Source organism: Neomonachus schauinslandi, chromosome 7, assembly GCF_002201575.2.
Source record: "Neomonachus schauinslandi chromosome 7, ASM220157v2, whole genome shotgun sequence".
In the NCBI taxonomy this organism is placed as follows: Eukaryota; Metazoa; Chordata; class Mammalia; order Carnivora; family Phocidae; genus Neomonachus; species Neomonachus schauinslandi.
The window spans coordinates 150,680,485-150,697,889 of record NC_058409.1 but is presented as its reverse complement, the minus strand read 5'-3'; the positions used below and the strand labels follow the sequence as shown (position 1 = coordinate 150,697,889).

General features: G+C 45.6%; 1 protein-coding gene across 5 annotated transcripts in view; it reads left to right on the top strand.

The window, feature by feature from the left end:
• The window catches only part of SDHA (succinate dehydrogenase complex flavoprotein subunit A), a 31,077-nt gene that overhangs the window by 9,145 nt on the left and 4,527 nt on the right, over window positions 1-17,405 (top strand). For 4 of the 5 annotated variants that reach the window (XM_021687089.1, XM_044916655.1, XM_021687090.1 and 1 more), the window contains 8 exons: window positions 996-1,139; window positions 1,417-1,581; window positions 2,466-2,614; window positions 3,250-3,374; window positions 5,512-5,680; window positions 6,627-6,822; window positions 7,567-7,738; window positions 10,781-10,899. In XM_021687089.1, the coding sequence (XP_021542764.1) occupies window positions 996-1,139; window positions 1,417-1,581; window positions 2,466-2,614; window positions 3,250-3,374; window positions 5,512-5,680; window positions 6,627-6,822; window positions 7,567-7,738; window positions 10,781-10,899 (1,239 nt within the window). The remainder of the gene's footprint in view (window positions 1-995; window positions 1,140-1,416; window positions 1,582-2,465; window positions 2,615-3,249; window positions 3,375-5,511; window positions 5,681-6,626; window positions 6,823-7,566; window positions 7,739-10,780; window positions 10,900-17,405) is intronic. The other variant, XM_044916654.1, reaches the window with a different exon arrangement.

The following is a 17,405-nucleotide window of genomic DNA, read 5'->3' as shown; positions in this document are numbered from 1 at the left end:
TAGAGAAAATAGGTTTAATTGGGGGAAGGATAAGACCGGTGGGGCCTGGAGAGTCTAAAGTGTGCTGGCTGGCTTTGTTATAGAACATGAGCCCCACATTGGATATAGAGATTACTTTAAAAAAACAAAACGGTACTTCTAGGGATTCTGGGAAGACTAGCCGTCTGTGCCCCTGATTTTTACTAACAGTAGCAGTAAATAGGATCGGTGGACGCACCGGGCCAAGTATTTTTGTGTTATTTTGAACTAGGTTTTCTCTATTCTGCCACTACTCTGGTACTTCACATTCTTAATCAGGATTGTGTCTGGGTTTATAATTGAAGGGGTTGGAGAAGGAGGAGGAAGTAATTTGGTAACTTTTGCTGCATGTCTATTACAGGATTCCTGGCTCTGTGCTAGTGATTCCTTTCCTGGGAACTAAACATAATGGGAGATTGAGGCCCAGTAGCACCAAGTGGGAAAAGAGTTCCAGTGTGGGTTGCTTGACTCAAAAGCTGTGACCGAGGAACAGTTGGAAAACAGAGGGGGAAGTTCTGTGTGCCTATACTTGTGAAAAAGAGAGGAGTACTCCGGTTTTGAGTTGGAGAGGAAAAGTGCGAGCATTACGTTTGTCCCCATACTGCCGTGTTCTGTGACTCTGGGTTCAGAGTTCATTCCTTGGCAGTAAACACTTCTTGTCTTTAACACATTCCCATAAATACCACTGGGAACATTTTGTCATAAAACTATCCCAGATTTATTGGGTACCTGTATGTGCCAGCTTGGGAAGTGTTGAGTGTTGCACATATAACCTCACTTAACCCTCCCGACAACTCTTAGGTAAGGGGACTGAAGCTGAGGGAGGTCCTGTAACCAGACCACAGTCAGGTCCCTTACAGACATGTCAAAGCAGTTGGCTTTCTCTGAACCCAGTTCTGGGACGGGGGCAAAGGATGAGCCTGGAAGATGCCACTGGGGCTCCTCCTTGTAGCTTGTAAGTTGCTCTCTGTTTGCAGGGAGGGATCAATGCTGCTCTGGGGAACATGGAGGAAGACAACTGGAGATGGCACTTCTACGACACCGTGAAGGGCTCCGACTGGCTGGGGGACCAGGACGCCATCCACTACATGACGGAGCAGGCTCCTGCTTCCGTGGTAGAGGTAGTACCCTCGCATGGTCTAACACAAGAGAGAGGTTGAGGCAGATGTGGTCAGCTCAAAGAAGGGTAATGAGTGGATGGAACAAGGGAAATCTTTTCTGTCTTTAACCATTCAGCTCATTTAATAGCGGAGTTTTTCTCTTCTCCAAAGTGTTCAAATTTTCATAGAATGTATTGGTTTGGGGTTTGCGGGTTTATGTTGGAATTGTTTAGTGTAAAGTAGCCATGAGTGTCTTGATTCCTTCAAAGTACCCGGTGCTCGTTTTTATATTTCATAGCTGGAAAATTACGGCATGCCGTTTAGCAGAACTGAAGATGGGAGGATCTACCAGCGTGCTTTTGGTGGACAGAGCCTCAAGTTTGGGAAAGGCGGGCAGGCCCACCGGTGCTGCTGTGTGGCGGACCGCACTGGCCACTCGCTGCTGCACACGTTGTACGGAAGGGTGAGGCTGCCCTGGGTGCGCAGGGTGACGACACGGTCTGGTTAGGCCGGGCCTGTGGTGACGAGCTGGGGACAGGTCAGAATGTCAACGTGTCCGCTGCGGGGTCGCTTAATGAACAGCAGAGGAACTTGTAGGATGTGCATAGTAATTGTTAATTTGGAAGTGTCCATTTTAGAAAATTAAACCGATCATCATGACATACTATATTTGAACTTGCGATCTGCCACACTGCAGGTGTAAGAAGAGGTTAAGTATTTTATGACTCAGTACCTCTGAGTTCCTGAACTGATTGATTTAATACTTAACTGTTCAAACTGGACTAAGGTTCGGGGGACAGGAGTTACTGGATAATCGGGGCCTACTTTGGCATAGCCAGATAATATTCTGAATAACTCTGATTCAGAATAGTCAGTTTTCTGAACTCTCGCTTTCAGATGGGGACACGGTATTGATTTACAAATGTAAGGCACCGGTTTCTTCTCTGGCTGAGTGCATTGACAGATGTGTGACAGGATCTGCCCATCCTGCAGAATTGTGTGTCACATGGGGGAGCTGACAGTTTCGTGAGGGTCCTTTACTTTCACTAAGCAGCCACATGGCCTTCTCTGGTGTGCATGACACGTGTGTCCTTACGTTCTGATCATACAGCTAAGAGAGGGCTTCCTTTTGTGTTGTCACCCAACAGCGTCAGCACTGTGGCTGATGTGAGCTGAACTCCGACTCCTTTTGCAACCTGGTATTTTCCTAGGGTTTACGCTCTCCATTTGTTACACACCAGATCAGGGCCTTGAACCTGTTCACGTGAGCAGTATTGCTAAATGTCCATTTGACACCCTAAATGCAATTGAAACTGTGGATTCCTGTTTTTCTTTCATGTTTTTTAGTCTCTGCGATATGATACCAGCTATTTTGTAGAGTATTTTGCCTTGGATCTCTTGATGGAAAATGGGGAATGTCGTGGTGTTATTGCACTATGCATAGAAGATGGGTCCATCCATCGCCTAAGAGCCAAGAACACTGTTGTAGCTACCGGGTAGGAGTCTAACTTGTATTTAATTTCTCTGTAGGGAAGTTGGGTCTCCGTTTCTTCTAGTAAAAGTGGAGGCATTATGGAATAGTGGTTTAGTCACAGGCAGTGACCTATCCCACCTGCATAATAAGCTTTGCCAGCCTCGGTTCTGTATCTTTGAAACCACAGCAGCTGCCTCAGGTGGGTGAGGAAGTATCTGTCCTCAGTTTGCACCTGGGCGGACCCTTGATGAAACGGGTCTGGAGAGTCACATGACATTTTCCGGACTAACCTCTCTTTTGCTTTAGTGGGTACTGTGTTTACCCTGACTTTCTGGGGTAGTTTGTTCACGTGATGAAAATAAGTAAATTCCATTTCATACACTGTCAGTCATTTTAAGCCTTTAAAAGCGTGAATCCATAGACATTAGAAATTTTAGTATTAACGTAGAATGTGCTCATCAGGGAAGTCACTCAGCACAAAAGTGCACTAAGGTACAAAAGAGAGTGCCTTCCCTGTCCCTCGGGTGCTTACCCCAGTCGCCCAGGGTGGCCCAGTGCTGCTGGGCTGCTCTCTCCGCTCTGGCGCCATTAGAAGGGCAGACCCGCTGGTTCCCTGGGCGCCACCGTCCTATCTCCGCTGGCCCGTCTGTTTTCCAGAGGCTACGGGCGCACCTACTTCAGCTGCACATCTGCCCACACCAGCACTGGTGACGGCACCGCCATGGTCACCAGGGCAGGCCTCCCCTGCCAGGACTTGGAGTTCGTTCAGTTCCACCCCACAGGTAGGACGGGACGGCTCGCACGGGTCCGGGCTCTTCGTGGCTTTTTAACCCCCCACACCTCTTGCTGCTCCTCTGCACCTCCATGCACTGGACGGGACCGCTTGCATGGGTCGGGGCTCTTCGTGGCTTTGAGCCCCCCACACCTCTTGCTGCTCCTCTGCACCTCCATGCACTGGATGGGACCGCTTGCATGGGTCGGGGCTCTTCGTGGCTTTGAGCCCCCCACACCTCTTGCTGCTCCTCTGCACCTCCATGCACTGGACGGGACCGCTCGCACGGGTCGGGGCTCTTCGTGGCTTTGAGCCCCCCACACCTCTTGCTGTTCCTCTGCACCTCCATGCACTGGACGGGACCGCTTTCATGGGTCCGGGCTCTTCGTGGCTTTGAGCCCCCCACACCTCTTGATGCTCCTCTGCACCTCCATGCACGGCATGTTCTCAGAGCCCAGCTTGTCATTTGCTCAGGAGATGTTTCCCTGTTTCCCCCAAGGCAGTTGAGGGCACCAGCCTAACTACCTCTTGCTTTGGACGTACCTGCTCCAGTCGTAAAGCCAACTGTTAGCGTCCCTCTCCCTGACTTGGTTGTCAGCTCCCAGAGGCAGGGGCAGGTATGGCTGTGTCCACAGTAGGACCTTGTCAGTATTTCCTGAGTGAATGTCTGACAGCTGGGAGGGATGCTGTTGACCAGAGTTATGGCATGGGCAGATTTCAGTGTTGTAGGGAAAAGAGCAGGCTGTCACAGCAGGAGAGAATCAAGTTGGGATGAAGTGTTGCAGACAGGACCCCATGAGGTGTTGATGACTGCCCGGTCATGGGCAGATTGAGCCCATCTTGGGTCCTCAGATAGTTGAGTTTGCAAATGTGGGGTTCAGAAGGGAGGTCTTACCCTGGGGGTGCAGGTTTGAGAGGGTTTGTTATCCAGAAATGAATCAGAGAGAGAGATCTGCCTCTTGGGAGGGATGAGTCTCATTCTGGACTTTCTTTCTGGTTGCTTTTCTGACTTGTCAACTGAGAGACACCACACCTGGTGGCAGTAGCCAACCACCTTGCTAAAGACTCTGACCTTTTTTTTCTCTTTGCTCTGTTTTTTTCTGATCCCCTGGCAGGGATGAAAAATAAAGTTTTAGGTGGTCTTCATTTTTTTAAATATTATTTATCTGAGCGAGTGACAGCACGAGTGGGTGAGTGGGCAGAGGAAGAGGGAGAATCTCAAACCGACTCCCTGCTGAGCACACACAAAGCGCAACCTGGGGCTCAATCCCATGACCCTGAGATCGTGACCTGAGCCGAAACCAATAGTCGGATGCTCAACCAACTGAGCCACCCAGGCGCCCCTTAATTACTGTTTTTAACTAGTAAAATGAGGGGCGCCTGGGTGGCTCAGTCATTAAGCGTCTGCCTTCGGCTCAGGTCATGATCCCGGGGTCCTGGGATTAAGGCCCACATCAGGCTATCTGCTCAGTGGGAGCCTGCTTCTTCCTTTGCTGCTCCCCCTGCTTGTATTCTCTTTCTCTGTCAAATAAATAAATAAAATCTTTAAAAAAAAAGATTTTATTAGATCGTGTGCATGAGCCGGGGGAGGGACAGAGGGAGAGGGAGAAGCAGACTCCCCGGTGAGCAGAGAGCACGACACAGAGCTCAGTCCCAGGACCCTGAGATCGTGACCTGAGCTGAAGGCAGACGCTTAACTGACAGAGCCTCTCAAGCACCCTGTAACCAGTGACTTTAAAAAGATACGAACTTTCCAAGCTGATTTTTCCTATCTCGTCGCAATTTCATGGCACAAAACGATGCTCTAAAATGAAAACAAAACCTGAGATATTTAACGTGTGCTTGGTTGTGTTGAAAGTTTAAACACAGTTGTCATACTCAGCCAAGCTACATCATCACCACAGCAGCTGAGCTTTCCCCTTACTGCTGCTTTGTCAGTGCTTTTTATCAGAACTTCCTACTCTTCTTTAATCTTCCCTTTGTCTTACTCTCTTGTGAGCACATTGCCACATTATTCTCATTGAGCACAATGCCCTTTGCATAATCTTTTCCTTTCCCCAAAAATGTCTTGATGGAAAATTTGCATTTGAAATACAGACCTAGCAATTGTTAGGTTATAAACATCTAATTAATTGGGTTCTTTGCAGGTATATATGGTGCTGGTTGTCTCATTACGGAAGGATGCCGTGGAGAGGGAGGCATTCTCATTAACAGTCAAGGCGAAAGGTTCATGGAGCGATACGCCCCGGTTGCAAAGGACCTGGCGTCCAGAGACGTTGTGTCTCGGTCCATGACTCTGGAAATCCGTGAAGGAAGGTCTGTGTGATCATCTCCAAAGGTGTCCGCGCACATGCACACACGCACCCCTCCTTTCTCTTTTGGTGGGTGCTGTTTGTGTCTATGTTCTAACATGGGCTGGTGTGACTTGTGTGTGAGTTTCAGCACCCCGTCCCACGCTACCCCACCCAACTCTGTAGGCTGCGTGCGGCTACCTGCTGCCCTGTGACTGTCAGTTTATGATACTGCTCTAAAGGCCAGCATTTTGGGGAGTTTGGCTGAATGTTGTGATAGAGACAGACATGTCTGCAACCTGAAGTTAGCATGTGGACCTTTGATGCTGTTTCGGGACCGTCAGGGTGTGGGCTCTTGTTCATTGAAGCAGTGTTAGCTCTTCACTGCCAACGCTGCCTTACTGTGCTGATGCTGGTCAAATTTTTGGTGTTAACAGCCTCTAGACACTTTATATTTGCAGTATTTATATTGAAAGGACTTCCTAATGCATTTATCAAGGAAAACACATTGTGACTTCCCAAGACTGGTGTGTGAGCCCAGTGAGGGCAGGATATCTTGTCCATGTTCTGGCTGTGTCCCACCATGTGGAGTCCACCCTGGCACATAGTAGGTGCTCAGAAAAGACGTGAAGAATGGATGACCACAAGTGAGGGGAAATTTTGTACAGCATAGTGGAACTTGATACGCTTCAATGACTTTGTGGTCTCACATTTTCTTTTTTTTAAGATTTTATTTATTTATTTGACAGAGACAGACATAGAGAGAGAGCACAAGCAGGGGGAGTGGGAGAGGGAGAAGCAGGCTTCCTGCTGAGCAGGGAGCCGATGCGGGGCTCAATCCCAGGACCCTGGGATCATGACCTGAGCCGAAGGCAGACGCTGAACGACTGAGCCACCCAGGCGCCCCTGTGGTCTCACATTTTCTGTATTTACCTTTCTTTGCCTCACACCATGATGTCCTTTTCCACCAGAGGCTGTGGCCCTGAGAAAGATCACGTCTACCTGCAGTTGCACCACCTACCCCCCGAGCAGCTGGCCATACGCCTGCCTGGCATTTCGGAGACGGCCATGATCTTTGCAGGCGTGGATGTCACCAAGGAGCCGATCCCTGTCCTTCCCACTGTGCATTATAACATGGGTGGTATTCCCACCAACTACAAGGGGCAGGTGACCAAGCCCGGGCCCTTCCGTGGTGGGGAAGAGGGCAGGAACGATGGGCCCACCTCACAGTTGTCCCTTGCGAACTCGGGAGAAGACATGGTTTCCTCAGAAAGCACTGAGTTGCTGTTGGAGGGCACAGTGGGGCTCGGGCATGTACCAGCATTTGCTTTCACTCTGTAATAACGAGCAGTCACTGGTAACTTACTGATCCCTCTGTAGTACACAGTCGTAGATGCGATATCATTTGCAGCTTTTCCCAGTTTATAATTTATTTTCTTATATGATCTCTTGTTACTTTTACGGTGACCTTGTAATTCATATTCTCTTTACAACAAATACTTTCAAGTGGTTTGTCGTCCACCCAGATTTTGTTTTGGCCTCTCCGCAGGCAAGGTGGCGGGGGATCTCCTTCTCTCTTTATAGACAGATGATACGCCATACTCCCTTCCCTTCATTTGAATCCAGAGTCAGAGTATGGAAGTGAGGGGGTCAGTCAGAGGTGGTGAGTGAGGTTTCTAATGAGCCGTAGCTGTGGGATTGAAATCACAGGTGCTGCCGTGTGGGGTCCTTGGACCGATCTCTGCCTGGGGTGGTCGAGTATCCGGGCGCACACTCGGTCAGAGGGTTCCCTGTAGACGAGAGTAGATCCAGTCCTTACCTGCCCTCCTTCCTCTGAACCTGCATGCGGATGCCCCACTGCATGGGGCTGTGCAGATTGTGCTCCTGAAGTCTTCAGTCTTCCTTCCACAGGTCCTGAGGCACGTGAACGGCCAGGATCAGATCGTGCCCGGCCTATATGCCTGTGGGGAGGCCGCCTGCGCCTCGGTGCACGGTGCCAACCGTCTCGGGGCAAACTCGCTCTTGGACCTGGTCGTCTTTGGCCGTGCGTGTGCTCTGAGTATTGCAGAGTCCTGCAGACCTGGTATGTGTTTTCTTCAAGTAGCCAGGCTGTCGGGAGGTGAGAGGTTACCGTGTCTTGATTTGTAATTGGAAATTTGCTTAGTGATCGTGGAGGGGTAGTGTTTTTCCCCCCTATGAGTGAGGAAGCAGAGTGATTCAGAGATTTATATGGTGACAGAGACTAGACATAGGCTGGGTGAGGGTCTTAACAGTTTAGAGGGTAACCTGGTTTTGGTCAGATTTTGTTTTGTAGTCATTATGTTCTCTTTAGGAAAGTCACCATGAAGGAGTTGTTTTTTGTTTTTTGTTCTTTATTTTATTATGTTAGTCACCATACAATACCTCATTAGTTTTTGATGTAGTGTTCCATGATTCCTTGTTTGCGTATAACACCCAGTGCACCATGCAGTACGTGCCCTGTTTAATACCCGTCACCGGGCTAACCCATCCCCCTACCCCAAGGAGTTGTTTTGAGAGGAAGTTTATCACATAGTGCTTGCTCGTTATAAATTACTTGCAATGAAATATTTTAAAAATGAATATGTATAAGTTCTCAGTAGTTAGGGAAAAGTAATTTAGGTTCTAAAAAATATATATAAATAATCTGTTAAAGCAGAACATAATGCACACAAAACAAAGGATTGGGTCACAGCTCTCCCTGCAGTGACACAGTGGTTTTCAGTCAGTGATTGTGTTCTTCTAGTAACTTAAAATAATTTGCTGAGGCAATATGTGCTGGAAGCGCGAGTCCCACTATGAACAGGACACTTACTGTTGAAATGAGCTCCCAGAGGGTCCGTGTAGGTTACCGTGGCCCATTTGCTCAGAACAACAGGTGAGATGAGACACTGTTCCCGAGGGGAGGGTGGTGGGAATCCCTGGGCCCCTGTTCTTCCCCTTATGCTTCACTAGTGGTAACCGTTTAGTCTCAGTTCTGCTGTTTTTATTGAACAAAAGCTTTTTGTATGGATTTTAAGTTGGCGGAAGTCTTACTATCCTACTAGTGAAACACAGCCCTCACTCAGTATAACATGCCACACTCCCCTTTACATCTGCAGTCAGCAGATACATGTAATGAAAAGGACAGTTCGTTTTCAGACACCTTCTCCCTTGACTGCAAGTCCAGGCTGATAGGCAGAGGTGGGGCACTGTCCCCGTCTTTGCTACAAAAGGGGTCAAAACCACCTTGTCTGACACCAGACCTAGTGCTCATTCCATTGTACTGGTGAAGCCTGAAATCAAATCTCAGAGCAAAGCAGGAAATTCGAGGTTCCCTTTCTTTGAAAATGAGAAAAAGGAAGTTTTGTAAAAATATCTTGTACTTTTGTATCTGAAAGGTCAGTGCACGCTGTAAAAAAAAAATTTTAAGTCAGCGATAAAAAAAAGGAACAAACCACTTGTACATGCAACAACACGAATGGATATCAGACGTATTAGGTTGTATGATCCGGGCTCAAGAGGCTACGTACATCTGATTTTATTTGTATAACATAATGGAAGAGACAAAACTAGAGAATAAGGTGGCTTGCTGGTCACCATCCTAATCATGGTGGGCCTTGTGCAACTCTGGCAAAATGTGCAAAACTACACCAAAAATGATACTATGCCTTAATTATATTTTAACTTTTAAAAACAAAAGGGAAAGAAAAGCACTGCTACATCCTCCCAAATGTTGGAATTTTTTTTTTTTTTTTAAGATTTTATTTCTTTGACAGAGAGATAGCACAAGTAGGCAGAGCTGCAGGCGGAGGGAGAGGGAGAAGCAGGCTCTCCGCACAGCAGGGAGCCTGATGCAGGGCTCAATCCCAGGACCCCGGGATCATGACCTGAGCCGAAGGCAGCCGCTTAATCGACTGAGCCACCCAGGCGCCCCAAATGTTGAATATTTTAAACATTTTGTACCCTAATAATGTATTTTATGCTGTACCTTAATTATGATGGTTACAGGAACCCATATATGTGTCGAAATTTGTAGAACTGTGCACCTAAAGAAAAATAATTTTGGTAAATGATCACTTTTTAACTTTTAACTTATTTTTAAGTAGGCTCCACACTGTGGAGCCCAACACAGGGCCTGAACTCATGACCCTGAGATTAAGACCTGAGCTGAGACCAAGAATCACATGCGTAACCAACCGAGCCACCCAGGAGCCCCAAATGATCCCTTTTTTAAAAAACACTACAAACAAAAGCAGAGGAAACCGCAGCTGGCCTGGAAGAGCTGGGGTGGGTCACATGAAAGACCGGTGCCCTCACTCCTTGCAGAGAGTGGCTGTGAGCAATCCTACTTTACCTGCAAACCTTTGTTTCCTCATTTCATACCCTCTGCCCATATTACCTATTGAAGAAAATACATTTCAAAACATGTCATTAAAAAAACAACAAAAAGGGCGCCTGGGTGGCTCAGTTGGTTAAGCGACTGCCTTCGGCTCAGGTCATGATCCTGGAGTCCCGGGATCGAGTCCCCCATCGGGCTCCCTGCTCGGCAGGGAGTCTGCTTCTCCCTCTGACCCTCCTCCCTCTCATGCTCTCTGTCTCTCATTCTCTCTGTCTCAAATAAATAAATAAAGTCTTTAAAAAAAACAAACAAAAACCTTTAAAAATTTTTGAAACATTTATCTTTTTAGAAAAGTCAGAAAAACAGGTCTTGAGGTTTAGGTAAGCAGATGCAAAGGTCCGAATTAGCAGGAGACTTCTAAACATGCCTGGCCAGGCCCTCCCTCGTCCCTGAATGAGCACCACCATTGGTGGTGGTGGGGCATGTGGGCAGAATTGTTGGAAACTGCTCGCTGTTGTGAAGGTGCCAGTTTTCCCTTCAATAGAGTAATAAAGCAAGGTTTCTTTGCATAAATCTGATTTTTAAACTTAGGAATGGTTTCTGTTTTGTTCAGAGATTTATTGGATACCTACTCCTTGCCAGAAATTTTGTCTTTATGTTTACTCTTTGGCCCCTAGTCCATTTGTGGTTCCTTAGGTATATAGGGTGGTCCAGGTGGAATATCAGCTCAGTTTGTGTACGTTTCCCAAACTCCATTAAATTCTGGCTTTTTGTCTGTTTTTTAAGGAGATAAAGTTCCCCCAATTAAACCAAATGCTGGGGAAGAGTCCGTCATGAATCTTGACAAATTGAGATTTGCTGATGGAAGCATAAGAACATCAGAACTACGACTCAGCATGCAGAAGGTAAGCACGTGCACACGGTGTGTCCATTCCCCTGTGCCAGGCTCAGCAAAAGGACACCTTCCACACAGAAGGCCGGAGATAGCAGCCCAGGGCAGAAACTGTGATTCTCTCATACGCCCCAGGGTGCTTGCATGTGGCTTCCTTCCTCAGACCCTCTCTGCCTTCATGTGTATGTCAAAGCCTGAAGGGGAAGGGACAGTGAAAGGTCTGAGAAGCTCAGTTCCCAGCTGGGAGCTTCCTTGTAGCAGACTTCCTGAAAGCCCAGCACATCTCATTGCCAAGAAATTAATCCCACCGTCACACCCAGCCTCCAGCAGCTCTGGGAAATGTCTTTGCACTGGGCCCATTGAAGCCTCTAAATAAAATCAGGACGAGAGGGGAATGTGGGTGGTGGGTAGAAATGGTAATCTGTGCACTGGTTGTCAGGATGTATTTCCCTTATAGATCAGCACATCTGATGGAATGTTCTCTGAGGGTGAAAACATGTCATGTTCCACATGTGACTGTGGAGCCTGAGGTCTGTAGTCTGACTAAAGACCTGAATTTTAATTTTATTCAATTTCAGTTTAATACAAAGCACTACATGTGGCTACTGCGCTGGATAACGCAGGGTTAGATCCATAAAAATAGTGTGTAAAACAGCTAGGGATCCATCAGGTTCTTCTAATACAGGGATTCTTGGTCCACAAATGAGCTCTCTGCCGAGTTGAAATCATGTACAAGAATTCCTGTGTGGAGGCATATTCCGAAAAGAAGCCCCTTTTAGTCATAGTCTGAAAAGGGTCCAGTGGCACATACTCTCACTATCAAAAGTAAAAAGTTGCATACTGCAACTTTTATAGGACTGTGTGGTTCTGTGTTTAGGGAGACTGAGCTTCAGGGAGGCTTCCTGGAAAGGTAAGGCAAATAGCACGAGTGAAGGACAGAGGTATGTTTAAGGAAACCAGCCAAGAGGTACTGTGCAGGACTTCTATAGGGTTTTGATATCAGGAGTTGGAGGCCAGCTATGACAGACGTAATCACTGCACTGGATAGTAGGAACTTCAGTTTGGGTGTGGAAATGGTGAATCCATGAGGTATTTTGAAATAGGAAATCCTAGAGGCATTCCCACCAAGTAAGGCACATACAGATCTTTGACTTAGGATAGGGTTACATCCTGATGAAGGTTGAAAGTGGTGTAAATCATAAATGCATTTAATACACCTCTAACTTACTGAACATCTGCTTAGCTGACCTTAAACGTGCTCAGAACACTTGTTAGTCAATAGGAGGGAAAACTCATCTAATACAAAGCCTGTTTTATGTTGGAGTGTTGACCGTCCCATGTAATTAATTTGAGTACTGTCCTGGAAGTGGAAAACAGAATGATTGTGTGAGTGCAGATGGTTGTTGACCTTCGGGGTCCTGGGGCTGAGTGGGAGCTGTGGTTGCTGCCACTGCCCAGTATCAGGAGAGTGTGCCTTTCTGCACATCGCTAGCCTGGAAAAAGATGAAAATTCAATATACGGGTTCTCGGAACGCAGATGACTTTTGAATCATTGTAAAGTTCAAAAATAATGAGTCAAACCGTCATAGGTAAGGGACCACCTGAATTGTTATCTGCTGTGTGCCAGGCAGTGTTCTGGATGCCCCAGTCGTCTGAATAAAATCCTGCCTTCTTGGAATGCACATTTGAGTTGGGGGACTAATTTTTCTGCTAATGTCCAGCTGATACAGTAAGATAGAAAAGAAATGAGGTATGTATTGAAAAGGAGTAGACAAAAGTATCATTACTTACAATTAAAAATCTCAAGACGGGGCGCCTGGGTGGCTCAGTTGGTTAAGTGACAGCCTTTGGCTCAGGTCATGATCTTGGAGTCCCAGGATCAGTCCCGCATCGGGCTCCCTGCTCAGTGGGGAGTCTGCTTCTCCCTCTGACCCTCCCCCCTCTCATGTGCTCGCTTGCTCTCTCTCTCCCATTCTTTCTCTCTTAAATAAATAAATAAAATCTTAAAAAAAAAAAAAAAATCTCAAGACAGTAAGTAAAAAACTAGTAAAAACAAGAATGAAGTAAGATATCTGTATAAAAGATTCATCAGTCGCTTTCCAGTATGCCTGCAGTAATCCACTTGAAAATTACTTCATTCACAGTACAGCCAAAAAGTGTAAAATGCCTTGAATAAACAGTATGAAGAGTATGGAAACATGAGCACTGAAGAATGTAATAAAAGAATGTTTTAACTAACATTTACTAGGTTCTAAGATAGTTTTTTCCGTTTGCTTGTCCTGAAAGGCCAGGACATTTGATGGTGTGCATTATAATTTTAAAATTACGGGGGCGCCTGGGTGGCTCAGATGGTTAAGCGTCTGCCTTTGGCTCAGGTCATAATCCCAGGGTCCTGGGATCGAGCCCCACATCAGGCTCTCTGTTTGCTGGGAGTCTGTTTCTTCCTCTCTCAAATAAATAAAATCTTTAAAAATAAAATAAAAATGAATTTATCATTTTAAAGAAATAGATGAGATGTCTGTTATACAGAACTAAGTCAGCAAGCTGTGTTAGTCTATGGTAGAGATCAGTGGCACAAAGTGGAGTCCAGACATAGGCCCAGGCACACGCTGTGATTGAGCATGGGATAAAGGGCTTTTTCAAGAGCGGTGAAAGGTCAGTAAGTGGTAGGAAATAGAGGTAGATCCTAAAATAAATGTCAGGTTTATTTCATGTCACACACATTTCCTAAGAGCACAAACAATAAAGCCATACAGGAATTTGACATGTGAGGGGTTTTTTACAAGATTAACCAGAAGACAGGCAGGGAGGGTTCCCAGGCCTCTTAACTTCTCCCTCTTCTTCGTGACCATCCAGCCCATGCTCATTGCTGACCACCTCATAGTCTCAGCACTTCTTAGTCTGTGTCACCAAGGGGCACTCTGCTAGCTCCTAGAACATTTACCACCAGATCTCAACAGTGGGGCAAGACCATAGGAGCTGGGGCGCCTGGGTGGCTCAGTCCTTAAGCGTCTGCCTTCGGCTCAGGTCATGGTCCCGGGGTCCTGGGATCGAGCCCCGCATCGGGCTCCCTGCTCGGCGGGAAGCCTGCTTCTCCCTCTGCCTGACACTCCCCCTCCTTGTGCTCTTGCTCTCTCCTTCTCTCTCAAATAAATAAATAAAATCTTTGGGCCCCTGGGTGGCTCAGTCGTTAAGCGGCTGCCTTCGGCTCAGGTCATGATCCCGGGGTCCTGGGATCGAGCCCCGCGTTGGGCTCCCTGCTCACAGGAAGCCTGCTTCTCCCTCTCCCACTCCCCCTGCTTGTGTTCCCTCTCTCGTTGTGTCTCTCTCTCTCTGTCAAATAAATAAATAAAATCTTTGGGCCCCTGGGTGGCTCAGTCGTTAAGCGTCTGCCTTCGGCTCAGGTCATGATCCCGGGGTCCTGGGATCGAGCCCTGCATCGGGCTCCCTGCTCCGCGGGAAGCCTGCTTCTCCCTCTCCCACTCCCCCTGCTTGTGTTCTCTCTCTCACTGTTTCTCTCTCTGTCAAATAAAATCTTAAAAAAAAACAAAAACCATAGGAGCTGGTGTCTCCTTGGGAATTCAGAGGTGGTGCCCTTAAACCTTTCTGCCACCATTCAGTGTATCACGCCTCAGAAGTTAAGTTTGCTTGGAATCACAGATCCTGGCCGAGTTCCACAAACTGCAAAATGTTCCACTTGAACTCATGTATGTGGATTTAAGACACATACTTAATGGGAACATAGAAACATTTTTTTAAAAGCTTTAATCAAAAGCTTTAATCAAAACTGCATTTTAACATCAATTTATGATGAAACTCTCAATGAGGCTAGTATAGAGGGAGCTTACCTCAGTGTAATAAAGACCATACATGACAAGCCCACAGCTAATGTTATACTCAGTGGTGGAAAGCTTTCACCACAGGAACAAGACAAGGATGTTCACTCTCACCACTTTGTTCAACAGCACTGGAAGTCCTGGCTAGAGCAGTCAGGCAGGAAAGAGAAATAAAGGCATCCAAAATGGAACGGAAGGAGTAAAAGTCATTGTTTAAGATGTATCAGATCACATATGACACAGACTCCACCAAAAAAAGTTAGAACTAGTAAATGAATTCAGTAAAGTTGACAGATACAAAATCAATACATGAAAATCTGTTTCTGTTACACAAATATTGAACGCTCTGAAAGAGAAAATAATCCCGTTTACAATTGCATCAAAAAGAACAAAATACCTAGGAATAAATTTAAAGGAGGGGAAAAATCTGTACACTGAAAATTGTAAAACATTAATAAAGTTGAAGACCTACATAAGTGGAAAGATATTCTGTATTCCTGGATTGGAAGAATTAATATTGTTGAAATATCCATATCACCCAAAGCAATCCCCAGACTCAGTACAATCTTTGTTAGAATTCCAATGGCATTTTTTTTACAGAACTAGAAGAAACAATCCTAAAATTAGTATGGAACCACAAAAGACCCTGAATAGCCAAAGCAATCCAGAGAGAGAAAGCTGGAGGCATAGCTCTTTCCCTGATTTCAAACTATATTACAAAGGAATAGTAATCAAAACAGTAAGGTATCGGCCTAAAAACAGACCTGTGGATCAATGGAATAGAATCAAGCTCATAAATAAACCCATGTATATATGGCTAATTAATTTACAACAAAAGAGCCAAGAATACACAATGGGAAAAGAACAGTCTCTAATGGTGCTGGAAAAACTGAACAGCCACATGCGAAAGAATGAATCTAGATCGCTGTCTTACACCACACACAAAACTGACTCAAAATGGATTAAAGACTTGAATATAAGACCTGAAACCATAAAACCAGAAGAAAACACAGACGGTAAGCACCTTAATAACAGTCTTGGCGGTGAGTTTTTGGATTTGACATCAAGAGCAAAGGCAACAAAAGTAAAAAAAAAACTGCTGGGACCACAACAAACTTAAAAAACTTCTGCAGAGCAAAGGAAACCCAACAAAATGAAAAGGCAGCCTATAGAGTAGGAGGAAATATTTGCAAGTCATGCATCTGGTAAGGGACTAATACCCCAAAACATATAAAGAACTCCTACAACTCCGTAGCATAAAAACAATCTAGAAATGGACAGAGGATCTGAACATTCTTCCAAAGAAAACAAACAGGTGGCAGACATGTGAAAAGATGCTCAACATCACCACTCATCAGGGAAATGCTAATCAGAAACACACCTTGACACCCATCAGAAATGGTTAGTATCAGAAAGACCAGAAACACAAATGTTGGCAAGGTTGCGGAGAAAGGGGAACCCTCATGACTGTTGGTGAGAATGCAAATTGGTGCAGCCACCGTGGAAAACAGTATAAAGGTTCCCCCCCCAAAATTAAAAATAGAACTGTATGATCCAGCAATTCCACTTCTGTGTATTTATCCAAAGGAAATGAAACCGCTAGTTCCAAAAGATAAATGTATCCCATGTCTATTTCAGTATTATTTACCATAGCCAAGATATGAAAATAACCTAGATGTCTATTGGATGAATGGATAATGAAGATATGTGTATATGTTCTATATACTTTATATGTGGTGTATATATTATATGTGTATAAACATGTTATCACTGAGGCATAAAAAAGAATGAACTCTTCCATTTGTGACAACATGGGTGGGCCTAGAGGGCATTATGCTCAGTGAAATAAGTCAAAGACAAAGACAAATATGATTCCACTTATATGTAGAATCTTAAAAAACAAGAAACTGAGCTCATAGATAACAGAGGACAGATTGACGGTTGCCAGAGATGGGGAGTGGGTGAAAGGAGACAAAAGGTACAAGCTTCCAATTAAAAATAAGTAAGTCCTGGGGCTTGTAATGTGCAGTGTGGTAATTATACTTAATTACACTTCATTACATATTTGAAAGTTGCTAAGAGAGTAGATCTTAAAAGTGCCCATGAACAAACTTCACTTTAAAATTCAGAGTAATGGGGGCGCCTGGGTGGCTCAGTTGGTTAAGCGACTGCCTTCGGCTCAGGTCATGATCCTGGAGTCCCAGGATCGAGTCCCGCATCGAGCTCCCTGCTCAGCGAGGAGCCTGCTTCTCCCTCTGACCCTCCCCCCTCTCATGCTCTCTCTATCTCATTCTCTCTCTCAAATAAATAAATGAAATCTTAAAAAATAAAATTCAGAGTAATGGGCACCTGGCTGGCCCAGTCAGTAGAACACACGACTTTGATCTTAAGGTTGTGTGTTCAAGCCCCATTTGGGCATAGAGCTTACTTAAAGAACAAAGTAGAATTCAGAGTCATAGATTCAGTCTGAATTTCGTAGTTTTTAAATTTGATTTATATAAATACTTTATAAAAAGTGAAATGCAGGGGTACCTGGCTGGCTCAGTTGGTGGAGTAGGATTGTGAGTTTGAGCCCCACATTGGGTGTAGAGATTACTTCAAAATCTTCAAAAGTAAAAGTGAAATGTGTAAGAAAAAATCTAAAGGGTTTACCAGTTTTAGGCATGGCTTCTTCATACTAGTT